Source organism: Diceros bicornis, chromosome 8, assembly GCF_020826845.1.
Source record: "Diceros bicornis minor isolate mBicDic1 chromosome 8, mDicBic1.mat.cur, whole genome shotgun sequence".
Lineage (NCBI taxonomy): Eukaryota > Metazoa > Chordata > Mammalia > Perissodactyla > Rhinocerotidae > Diceros > Diceros bicornis.
The window spans coordinates 2,795,820-2,807,851 of record NC_080747.1 but is presented as its reverse complement, the minus strand read 5'-3'; the positions used below and the strand labels follow the sequence as shown (position 1 = coordinate 2,807,851).

Below are 12,032 nucleotides of genomic sequence, written 5' to 3'. Positions count from 1 at the left end.
CGTGGTCGTGGACTTCCAGCCTCCAAAACTATGAGAAATAAATGTCTGTTGTTGATACGCCGCCCAGTCTGTGGTATTTTGTTATAGCGGCCTGAACAGACTACGAAACACTCTCGACTTTTAATAAGGTTGGGTTTCCCTGTCTGAACCTCAGAGACATGAAATTATAGCGTAGTGTAGTGTGTCTGTGTGCACGCGCACACGCGCGTTGTCTGGCTTCTTTTCTTTTAATGGATATGTTGCTGAGATTCAACCACGTCTGGAGAAGAAATTTGTTCCTTTTTATCGCTAGGTGGTATTCCATTATATGAATATACCACACTGTTTTAATCCATTCTGCTGCTGATGGATATCTGAGTTGTTTCCAGTTTTGGATAACAATACCAGTTGGAAAGGGCTGTGGTGAACAGAACATTCTTGTGTGCGTACGTTTTCTGGCTCCGAGGAGGAATATCGATGGGTCCTGCCGTGCACGTTCACTCACACGCAGTCAATGACTCCTGGTGGCTTCCCACAGGCGGTGCCCCCAATCACACTTCCACCAGCAGGACGGTGTGACTGCCAAGACTTGGTATTATCTTTGTCGACATTCTGGCTGGTATTAGTGAGATCTGACTGTGGAGTCCTTTCTGCTGTATTTGAGGTTATTTTCTGTGTGAGAGAGAGAATAGGAGGGAGGGAGTACACACCAAAAGCACGGTCCTCGGTGTGGGTTTGATGAGCTGATGTTTGTAATTCCCTGTGTAGCCACTGCCCCAAACAAGACAGAGCGTTTCCTTCCCTCCAGAAAGCTGTCCTTACCAGGGCCGACCTCTCTGTGGCTTTCCGCACCAGAGCCCACTCTGTCTGTTCTTGTGTTTCACGTAAATGGAATTAGGCTGTTTTCCTGTGTCTGGTTTCCCTCACCCGGCATCTGCGTTTCGTCCAGCGGGTGGGTGCAGCAGTAGCGGAGCCCTTTTATTGCTGACGAATGTCCGGTGCACGGATGTCATTTGTTGATGAACGTTTGGATTTCCAGTTCTGGTTGGAGTCAAATTCATTTCTTCCCTATGTCCCAGCACTGTTCGTTATATAGCCTTTTTTCCCTTTGTCAATTGATTTGGCTGGTGCCTTTGTCAAAAATCAAGTGAACACGCGGTGTGGGTCTGTTTCTAGACTCTGTTCTCTTCACTGGTCCGTTTGTCTGTCCTTATGGCAGACAATGGATTATGGCAGCTTTATAGTGATCTTGAAATCAGGTAGTGTGCATTTTCCTCTTCTTTTTAAAGATTCATTCAAGGTCTTTTGCATTTTCATGTATATTTTAGAATCAGCTTCTCAGTTTTTACAGAAAAGCCTACTGGAATTTTGAGAGGAATCCCCTTGAATACATAGGCCACTTTGGGGAGAATCGACATCTTGACAGTGTTGAGTCTTCACGCCTTGAATGTTGTCCGTAGCTCCGTTTAGGGAGCTCATCTTTCATTTCTCTCAGCAATGGGCTATTTTCTGTGCCCAGGCCTTCCAGGTTCTCTTTAGATTTATTCCTGGGTACTGGATGTTTCATGCTATTTTGAATAGTATGTTTGTACTTCGTTTTTCAATTGTTTGTTTCATGTAACGATCTCATATCCTGTACCCTAGATCCGTGTATTAGCTCTGCATACTTGCTTGTGTCATCTGTCAATACGAGTGTTGCCTCTGCTTTCCCATCGCTGTGCCTTCTCTTTCTGCACTGGCCGGGCCAGCCAGTCCAGTGCTGAGGAGCAGTGGCAGAAGTGGACATCCTTATCTTATTCTTAGTGGAGTCGTGGTCGTTCTTTCACAGTGGAGTGAATGTTAGCTGCAGGGCTTTTAGGGAAGCTCTTACAGATGGAGATTCTATCCTGGTTTGCTGAGAGTTGTTCATTAATGAGTGTTGAGTGTTGTCAACTGCTTTTCGTGTATCTGTGGAGGTGATCAGAGGGGTGTGCTTCTTTACTGCGTTGCTGTGGTGAGCACACCAACTGCGTTTCATGTGCTAAAATAGCCTTGCACTCCTGGCTACATCCCACTGGGTCCTGATGACTGTCCCTTCTCTGTGTGACCAGACTAGATTTGCCAGTACTGGGTTAGGGACTTGTATCCCCGTGTGGTGTTCGTCTTCTATTACAGAAAGTCTCTGTCATCTTTTGGTATCAGCAGTACATTGGCCTCCTAAAACAAGTTGGGACATGTTCCCTTCTCCATTTTCTGCCATGGTTTGTATAGTATTGACATTGTTTCTTTCTTAAATGTGCAGTAGAATTTATGGGTGAAGCCATTATAGGCCTGGAATTTTCCTTGTGCTAAGATTTTTGATTAAGAACTCAATTTTTTAAAATAGATAGGAGGCTGCTTAGATTTTCTAATTCTTCTTGTGTCTTTTTTTAAAGATATGTTTGCCCAGGAATGTCATCTGAGTTGTCAGAATAATTGGCAAAAGGTTGTTGGTGACAGCCCCTTGGCTCGGTGATGTCTGTTGGATTTGTGGTGACTTTCCCCTCTGTCAGCCCTGTGCTGGAATTTATGTTTTCTCTTCTCTGATCAGTCCAGCTAAGGGTCCTTGATGTTATGGGTATTTTTCCCTCAGAGTCAGTTTCAGGTCATTGACTTTCCTCTGTCGTTTGTCTGCTTCCTCTTCATTGACTCTGCTCGTCCTCTTTACCGTCCCTTCTATTTATCTGTGTTCAATTTGCTGTCCTTGCTCCAGCTTCTTATGATGGGAGCTTAGATCATTGATTAAACATATAGGGGCCGGCCCGGCGGTGTAGCAGTTAAGTTCATGCACTCCGCTTCGGCGGCCTGGGGTGTGCAGGTTCGGATCCTGGGTGCGGACCTACACACCACTCAGCAGCCGTGCTGTGGCGGCGTCCCTCATGCAAAATAGAGGAAGGTGGGCACAGATGTTAGCTCAGGGCTAATCTTCCTCCCCCCCTAAAAAAAATAGAAGAATGGACAGTACAATTAACAAGCTTGATCTACTGCGCCCATTTAGAGAAAACATTCTTAAATATACATGGAACGTTTTAAAAATTGGCTCTGTACCAGGACACAAAGCAAATGCCAATAATTTTCACAAAGTAGGTTAGAATGACACAGATGACATTCTTGACCTCAGTGCAATTAAGGAAGAAGTCAGTAACAAAAGAATGGAAATAAGTACGGTTAGAAACTTTAGAAATGCACAGGGATCAAAGAATAAACCGTGTCAGAAATTAGAAAACATTTTCAATTGAATGGTAGTGAAAATACTACCCACCAGAACTTTGGGGATGTGGCTGGAGTGATGCTTAGAGGGAAACTTATAACCATAAATGCTTGTTTTGAAAAAGAACAAGAGAGTTCCACTTCCAGTAACAACAGGCTGGCTTATCTGGACCCTCACACTGGAAATAAATGTGTTGTATTAAATAATACACAGATTTCCTCAAAAGCAGTGGACTCGGACCACCTGTGAAGGTCCGCCCGAGGCAGAATTGAGGGAGCCGGAAGACAGTGCTGCACTGGAGCACTGAGCGCCTCGCCCCAGGGCTCGGCCATCCAGGTGCACTGGGTTCCAGCCCTGTGCCTCCCTCGGGGAGAGGACAGTTTTTTAATGGATGAAAGAATTAGGCCCCTTACTGGAGAAGACGTCCACGAGGCCACTGAAAAGGCGCCCAACGTCATTAGTCATCAGAGAAAGGCAAGCTGATGAGCACCCATTAGGAGGGCTGAAATCAGGACAGCCCTGGGCCGAGGCTTGGTGACAGTGAGTAGCTACCGGAACTCTCCTGCTGCTGCTGGAGCATACAGAATGCCAAACTACCCTGGGAAACTTGGCAGTTTCTTTTAAAACTGAAACGTTTGCTCATCCTGTGTCCTGGTGATTCCACTACTGCTCCTATCCAAGAGAAATAAATGTGTCTGTCCACAGGGGACCTAAACAAGAACGTCATAGCAACTGTATTTCGTTTAAAACCAGAAACAACCTAAATGACGCTCAGTGGGAGAATAGGTAATAAATTCTGGTATGTTTGTATGATGGAATATGGGAACAGTTGAAAAAGAATGAACTGCTGCTACAACATAGAGGAATCTAAAAACATTATGCTGAGCAAAAGAAGCTAAAGGTAAGAGACCAAATTGGTCCATAGGGATGGAAGTCAAATTCATGGTCAGCTGGCGGGGTGGGCGTTGCCTGGGAAGGGGCAGGAGGGAGCTGTGATGGCAAGTGCTCTCTGTCTCATGTGGGTGGTGGGTACACGGGTCACGCGTGTCAAAGTCTGTCAAGTGTACACTTAGGATTGTGTGGTTTTCTGTTTGTAAAATATAAGAAAGTCCTCAGAGATAAAAGTGCACATATGAAACAAGCACAGGATGCCATAGAATATAGTGAGAACAAAAGGGCTCTTGGGAATTAAACATTTGGTGGCAGAAATAAAACACCCTGAAGACTGAGAAATAAGAGTGGAGGAAATCACACTGAAGTACCACAAAAAAATGGAAAATAAAAGAGAAAAAGTACAAAAACTTAAAAAGAGTGACCTCGGTGGTCCAGCAATCTGAATAATAGGACCCAGGAGAGATCAGAGGACGTGGAGAAACCAAGTAATTCTACAACAGTTCCCGCAGCTGCAGAGCAGGTTTCCACAGTGAAAGGCCCCGTAGAGGAGGTGGAAATCATAATTGTGCAACTAAAAGCGGAGGCAATGAGAAGATTCCAAATGTTACCAGAAGAGAGGAGAATGGAACTCAGGACAGTTGGAAGGGCACCACGTGTACAGCACAAGCTGCGGGTTTGCAGAGCAGTGCCTTCGAGGTTGTGAAGGAAAAGCATTTCCAACCGAGGATTCTGTACCAACCCAGCCGGCAGTAGGTGTGAAAGGGAGTACAGATGTTTTCTAAGCATGTGGGCACTCAGATTCCCCCTGTGCCCTTTCTTAGGTTGCTGCTGCTTAAAACAACAGAGGGAAACCAAGAAAGAAGACGTGAAACCCACGAGGAAGGGTCAACCCAGGAGGGGCTGTGGGGTAAGAGCTGCACAGTGGGCTCCTGAACGGAGCAGGCCAGGAGGTTCCAGAAGAGACTTATTCAAGAAAATGAAATTGATTGACAGCCTAATAAGTTGGACTCTTTTGAGAGGAGATTCGTACGACTATGGGCGAGTTGACCGTATATTAATGATGAGTGTGCACAGTGAGGGGGTGGGGGTGCTGGGTCTTTGGTAACAAACCTGGTGCACCAATTTGATTCTAAATCATGTGGAATATATCTGATTAAAAATATTAACAAAAACATTACAAATCATTGTTATTGTCTCTTGATAAACAATCCGATAGTAAAGATCAACAGAGAGAAGCAGGCAGTTGGAGGAGAGACTCACGTCCGGTGGACGTAGTTTCCTGTGGAACTACGAGCAGCCTCACAAATAGTTGGAGGTGAAGCCACTGGGACGGCCCAGTCTTGGACCCTCCTGCTCCCAGCTGTCTGTCTTTACATCCGGTTGGGAAGACAACGTGACAAAGCCTGGAGAGTCAGGATGTGCAGCCTGAGCGGGCCCGGGCCTGCGCAGCGCCCACTCAGCATGGGTGCCACATCCTCGAGGCTGCACAGTCCCGGTGCCCATATGGACCCGTGACAACAGGCCGGCCCCGCCGTGTTGGGACTGCAGAGGTGGGGTGAACCGAGCGCCTCTCCCGCTGAGCAGAAGGCAGGCCACGGGCATGCCAGCAGTAGGTGCCATCCGCACAAACTAAGCAAGCCAAGCAATGTGGGAGTGCAGAGGCCAGACCCCGTGTGTGGTTACCTCTGGGCTGGGAGGCCGAGAATCCAGGCCTCAGCTCTTCTTAGGCTGGGTCGTGGGTACCCGAGGGTCCCTTGTCTGTGTGTCCAAAGTGTCCAGTGACACCTCCCTGTCTCCTTGCAGTCTCTCTCCCCAGAGACAGGGTCCTGGGTCCCTTCCCGAGACTGCGCGTGTGCACACACGTGTGAACACAGAAGGTGGCTCATGCTGCCCCACTGCCTGCCTGCTTTCCCCTGGGTGTCCCGAGGGCTTCCTCTCTGGGTGCGAGCTGCCTTTTGTTTTCACAGCCACGCAGCGTTGCAGGATGGACGTGCCCGGCCGCAGGCACCAGTCCCTGTTGACGGGCAGTCAGGTGTCCCGTCCCAACGCTCATATTCCGGGGTTGAGACGCTAAACCTAACCCAGTATGGGTGGCCCTGCAGCTCCTCACCAACCTCCAGCTGGGGGCACCCAGGGATGAGGCGACGCCCTGTGGGTCTGTGTACAACCCGCACAGTCTCCCTTACGCCAGCAGGAGGGCCCCAGCCTGGGCCCCCAGAGGCCAGAGGGGACCTGCGGGCAGAGGGCATGAGAGGACACGCAGGGAGCCAGGAGGGCAGTGGCCTGGGGTGTCGCTACAGGGTGCCGGGTGCCCCTGCCCTCAGCAAAGGTGGGGAGCCCTTCCTGGGCTCAAGCTGGGGCACCCCCCTCCACTGCTGTACTATGGCCTGTGGGCCTCACCTCGCAGCTGCAGCAGCTTTGCAGGGGTGACCCCGATGTCAGGTTCCGGCTGCCCTTCACAGCTCCGGAGGAGGGACAGGCACGTGTCCGGCCCTGCCTCGGCCCTGTGTGGCCGCCCTGGCTGGCTTAGCCCCAGCACTCCTGAAGCCTCCCTGGGCTGGAGGGCAGCCGCCATGCGTCGGGGCAAACCCCTGCCCGTGGCCTTGGCTGGCGTCCTCACTCCCGTGGCCCCTCCACTCTGTGGGCCCCATGGGCGCCTCAGTGAGCGCGGACGCTGGTCTCCCTGCACAGCACCCGCTCCCCAACCAACCATCCCTCACATGGTGCCCTTGGCCGAGCCTGGCTGACCCCGCAGGGAACTCGGCTCTTTCCCCGCAGCCACAGGTCTCCAGGTGGATGTTTGCCAGCAGACCCCTTTGCCACCATGGGGCAGAGGGCGAGGGGCAAACAGACTCGGGGGCGGGAACAGAAGGGGGCCCAAGTCCTGCTGGGCGTTGGGGTCTGAGCCCGGCCCTTCAGGATGTTTTACTTGGATGCCCACGACCCCATGTTAGCATCACCAAACAGCGGCTTATCCAACTCTGAAAACAGGAGACCCAGACGCAGCCACTCAAGGTCACTGGTAAGGCCCAGGACTCCAAGTTACCTGTTCCAGAGCTGGTGCGTGCTGCTTGCCTGGGGCGTGGACATCCAAGCCCCCTCCCGTCCAAGCAGACCCTGACACCGCTGGAGCCCTGGACTGGGGTGCACTGGCCATGCTTTAACCCCCACTTGCAGCTTAAAAGGAAAGTTCTGCTACCCTAGAATGTCCAGAGTGTGCTACTGGGGTCCTTCCAGACGGAGAGCCTGACTTGTTTGCTGGATCAGCCCCAGGGCCTTTACATCCCACCTGGGACATTCGCCCCCATGGGCTCAGGGCTGAGCCTGCTTCCCACCACCTAGGCTTGTGGGCTTCCCCAGCAGTCAGAGGTCAGCTCAGAAGACGGGGCAGGGCGAGGGGGGCTGTGTTCTGGGACCCACCAGCCCGAGGGACCCCAGCTGAGGAGGAGAGCGAGTGGAGTGTCAGCTGCTCGTGCTCCCCGTGGGCAGCTAACCAGATTCCCTGGGTCCCTGGTGGGCTGTGGGAGTGGGGGGAGAGTTGTGGGTGGGCTGTGGTTGGAGCCCCTGGCCCCATCTGGTCTCGGAGACCAGGGTAGGAGGCCCAGCCTGGTGCTTCCCTCTCATGCCCAGGGCCTCGGGAGGAACAGCAGGAAGCCCACCACCAGCTCTGGAAACTTCCCAGTGTCCAGACCCCCATCAGCCAGTGGAGCCGGGACCATCACTCCCCCGATCACTGAGTCACGGAAAGGCCACGTGCCTCCGGCAAGGCCACAGGCAGGGTCAGGAGGAAGCACACCCGGACCTGCCAAGGGGGGCTAACCGGGCCCTGAGCCCCTCCCCCGTGTCACGACGGCAGAACCGTGTCCAGGGCTGCAGCCCACTGCAAACAGCGTGAGACAGAGAAAGCACCTCATCCTTCAGGAAAATAATGTCGTTGTTAAAAATAGGACAGTAACCATTTTGAACTATTTACACGACTAACAGTGTTGGGTCCCCAGAAGCGACTCGGTCAGGTCAACGCGTGTGGGGCCACGTGGGCGTCTGACAGGTCGGAACGTGGAGCGATCCTCCTGCACCCAGGGCTCGGGCAGCAGTGGAGGCTCCTGCAAAGGGGGCAGCCGGGGGCTGGAGGTCCCTGAGCCGACGGCTGCAGGACGCTCAGTGTGTGTGGGGACACGTGTTTTGCTGAGACATGTCTGTATGGCTGTCATCAGTCGGGTGGCGGCCACCTCCAGGCGAGGGAGGGCGGTCTGCATCCCAGGGTCCATGAAACAGCTCCCAATCCCCCGGCCGCCTGCGGCTGAGACGCTGCCTCGGGTAACCATCCAGAAGCTCCCTGACACCGGGCACGTGGCCCTCCCGCCTGCTGAGATCCAGAGTGATTAGCTCAGGCCAGAAGAAGGGTCAGCTCTAGGCACCCATGACCAGCGAGGCGAGGAGGGCCGGAACCTTCCACCCACCCACACCAGGGCACAGGGACCAGCCATGCCCACCGTGCGGCTAGGAAGCCACGAGTCACGGAGCCTGGACCACCGGGGATGCAGCAAAGATGACCACAGAGAGGCCGGGCCCCTCGTGCCCCGGGCCGTTGCCAACAGAAGGGGGCGGCCTGCTTGGCCGCTCTGGATTGTCCAGTCGTGGCGGGGGTGTCCGGCCGCCTCACTATGGGGCCCCCTTCCTCCTCTGCTCCAGCTCCGGCAGCCGCTCCTCCCGGCTCTGTGCATGCCGGGCCCCCACCCGGTGGGCCACCTCGGTGGCTGTGATGTCGATCTGTGCGTAGCGGGAAGCGCCGGCCCCTGAAAACAGCCCAGGTGAGCCGGCCCCACTGTCCCCTCAGCTTCGCACGAGCCCCACATGGCGTCCCACGGAGGCCTCAGCCTGGACAGGGTGATGGGGGCTGGGGCTGGGAGCTCCACCCACACCATGCACCCAGCCAGGACCTGAGCGGGGAGGTCCCCGAGTGAGGACGCAGGCAGGGTGACACCTTCGGGGACACGGCTCAGCAGGAGGACGAGGACCTTGCTGAGGGCTGAGGTGCCAGGCATGGAGGTTAAGGGCTCCAGGGCCCCCAGGGATGCAGGCCCAGCACCTGTCGGGCCCCAGGCGGGGACGCACCTCGGATCCCCGCGCCCGCCTCCGGGAGCTCCAGGCCCATGTAGTGCAGCTGCGTCCTGGAGGAGGGGCTGGCGGGGAGGTTCACGTAGGTGGGCGCCTCGCGGCGCGGGCTCTCGGGCCCCAGGGCTCCTGTGGAGAGGGGCCTGTGAGTCCAAGGGCTGAGCTGACCAAGACTGTTCAGCAGAGAGCTCCTCACCCACCCCACCCCTCACATCTCCCACCCTCCACCTCTCCAGGGCCTAGGGGGCCTCCCCCACTCCCTGACTTCCCTGGACCATCGTTGCCCATCCTGAGACCCCCCTACGTCCCTCCTTGATCCAGGCACCCGCCTTTCTCTTCCCTTCACCACTGAGCTTCTGGAAAGGGTGTGCCCCCATCCCGTACACGCTCTGCCTGCTGCAGTGGGTGGGCCGCCACTGAGCTGCCCCCCACACAGGCCCCCATGGCCCGCCGGAGTCAAGCGACCACACTCTTCCATCCTCCCTGCCACCCACCCTCAGCCCCTCATTCCTACGACTGTCTCTCCCGGCCACTTTCTCCTCGGCTCCCCAGCGCTCTGCCCCTCCCAGGCAGGACACCCCTGCCCCAGCCCTTGCCCTCAGAGGTCCTCCTCGGTCACTCCGCCTGCTCCAGTCTTCAGGAACCCGCTCTGGACTGGTGACCCCCAGGGGACCTTCCCTGAGCACAGGCCCACACTTCCATCCACAGTGACACCTCCTCTGGGATGGCCCCAGGCACTTCAAGGCCCCTCCCCCGATCCAAGAAACTGCTCCCCTGCCCTGTCCCATGTCCCAGCAGCTGATGGTGCGGGCCACTCAGTGCTGGAATGAGGAGGTCCTGGGCAAACCAGGACCATTGGTCACCCCTGCTGGAGACCCGCTGCCCTCCAGGAGCACGGGCAGCACGAGCTTCCTTCGGGCCCTCGGTTGCAGGGGCCACACGGGGCACGGTGAGGTCATGTAGCTGGCCTCGATCTGGCAGCTCGCAGTGTCCTGCACCCTCATCAAACAGGACGGGCTGAGTGTTTCCAATCCCCAGAAAATCTCCGCTCCGAGGAGAGGATTTCCGTAAATCCGCTGCGTTTATAGCTCACGGAATCCACCACGAGAAAAGATGACCTCCGCCCACGCGGCCAGCAGCCAGGCACAGGGAGCACCTTGGTGGCCATGCAGAGCCAGGGCCCTCTGCCCCCCAGGCGGCAAGGAGGGGCCTGCGGCACCATGTCCACGGGGCATCCAAGGACCCATCCGTACTCCCAACAAACAGTGAGGCCCCTCCCCGGCCAGGCCAGGTGGGCCCTGGCACACAGAGGGGCAGACGCAGACCCTCCCCCGTGTCATCCGCCACAACAGGCAGAGGCGCCCAGGGGAGGCACCTAGACCAGCGGGGCCAGGGGAAATCAGGGCAGGCTGCCTGGAGAAGGGGGCAAGAGCCAAGAGGGGTGGAGACAAGCAGGGATGGCAGGTGAAGCAGGCGGGGGCAAAGGCCTGGCTGGAGCTGGGAGACCCGGCAGGGGGCTGAGATAGGGTCTGAGGGGAGTCTAGGAAGGAGGCCCAGCCTCCACACAGGGGCCTCTCAAAGCCAAAAGGGCCTCTGGGGCTTGACCCAAGGTCATGGCCTCTAAGGAGTGTTTGTGGGAGCCAGGGGGTACTGCGTCTCATATCTGCCCCAAACTGTGCCTCCCCCGGAGGAAAGCCCCCACCCCTGCTCTCCTTCCACGGCTCCCTCTGGTCCCCGCCCCACCCCTCGCTCACCGCCCATCTCCCTCGGCCGGTTCAGTCTGTTTGGGCTTCTTGTGAGCATCTTATAAGCTGCCTCACATGCTTCCCGGAACAAAGCCAAGAACAGATGAGTGCTGCCCGGCCTCTCCCCAGACCATGCAGGCCTGGTCCCACCGCCCTACCGCCACCCGCCCATCCCCGTGGCTCTGGCCACACTTCCTCGGGTCCCATTCATCTCTGTCCCCCGCCAGACCCAGGGCGCCACCCTCCCCAGCCCCTGGCCTCAGTGGAAAGGATCCGTGTCCCCCAGCAGATCCTGATGCCTGTCCTCCCCGCCCCATCAGCGCCGGTCCCGTCCCGGTTCCCGGGGCACGCACGCCTTTTCTGAGTAACAGACACCACCCAGGCATGGGTGGCTCTGGGGAGAGGCATCCAGGATCGCCTGGGAGGCCACCTGCAGCCTCTTGTTGTCAGGGGATGGTCCTCAGGGCCCCATCCCAACACGAGGACCCCCAAGGCCGGTGGGCATGGGGCCTTCCTGTGGGCCCATCTGACCCTGCTTGCCCGGGTCCCTGCCAGTCCTCTCCTGCCCCCGGAGGGATGTCCACTCCGGGTGGGCCTGGGCCCTGCTCGGCCTGCAGGGTCTGACCCCAAACGGATGCCACGCGCCTCTGAGGAAGGGATAGAGAGTCTAAGCTTGTTCGGGACCCGCCCCCCGCCGGAGGCTCCACCGAGAAAATGAGGCCCAGAGCTGACCCCTGACCTCCAGCCACCCCGCCCCACCCGCTCGAGGCCAACTTCCCCCGACCTTCAGCCTCTCTCCCAACTTGCTGGCCTCCCCCCCCCCCCCCCCCCCCCGAGAGCCAGCGTCCGCCGGCCTTCACCTTCTAACCCGGCTTCTCCAGGACCCTGGGGTGGCCCCGCGTCTCCCCCTCGCTCGCTGCCCGGACCTTCCCCACCACAGTCACCATCACCCCGACCATCAAGGGTCTCCCGGACCATCGCTCACCTCTGTTCTCTGTCGCCTTGAGGACACGGCGCCCTCCTAGAGGCTGGGGCTCCAGGCCAGCCCTGACTCTGTCCATGCACCCCTC

The 12,032-nt window shown here is 56.6% G+C and overlaps 1 protein-coding gene across 1 annotated transcript in view; it reads right to left on the bottom strand.

Annotated features, from left to right (window-relative positions):
* Positions 1-8,764: 8,764 nt before the first annotated feature.
* Positions 8,765-12,032, bottom strand: part of DOK7 (docking protein 7) — a 35,533-nt gene continuing 32,265 nt past the window's right edge. The window contains 2 exon segments of the mRNA XM_058546633.1: positions 8,765-8,898; positions 9,218-9,343. Coding sequence (XP_058402616.1) covers positions 8,765-8,898; positions 9,218-9,343 — 260 coding nt within the window.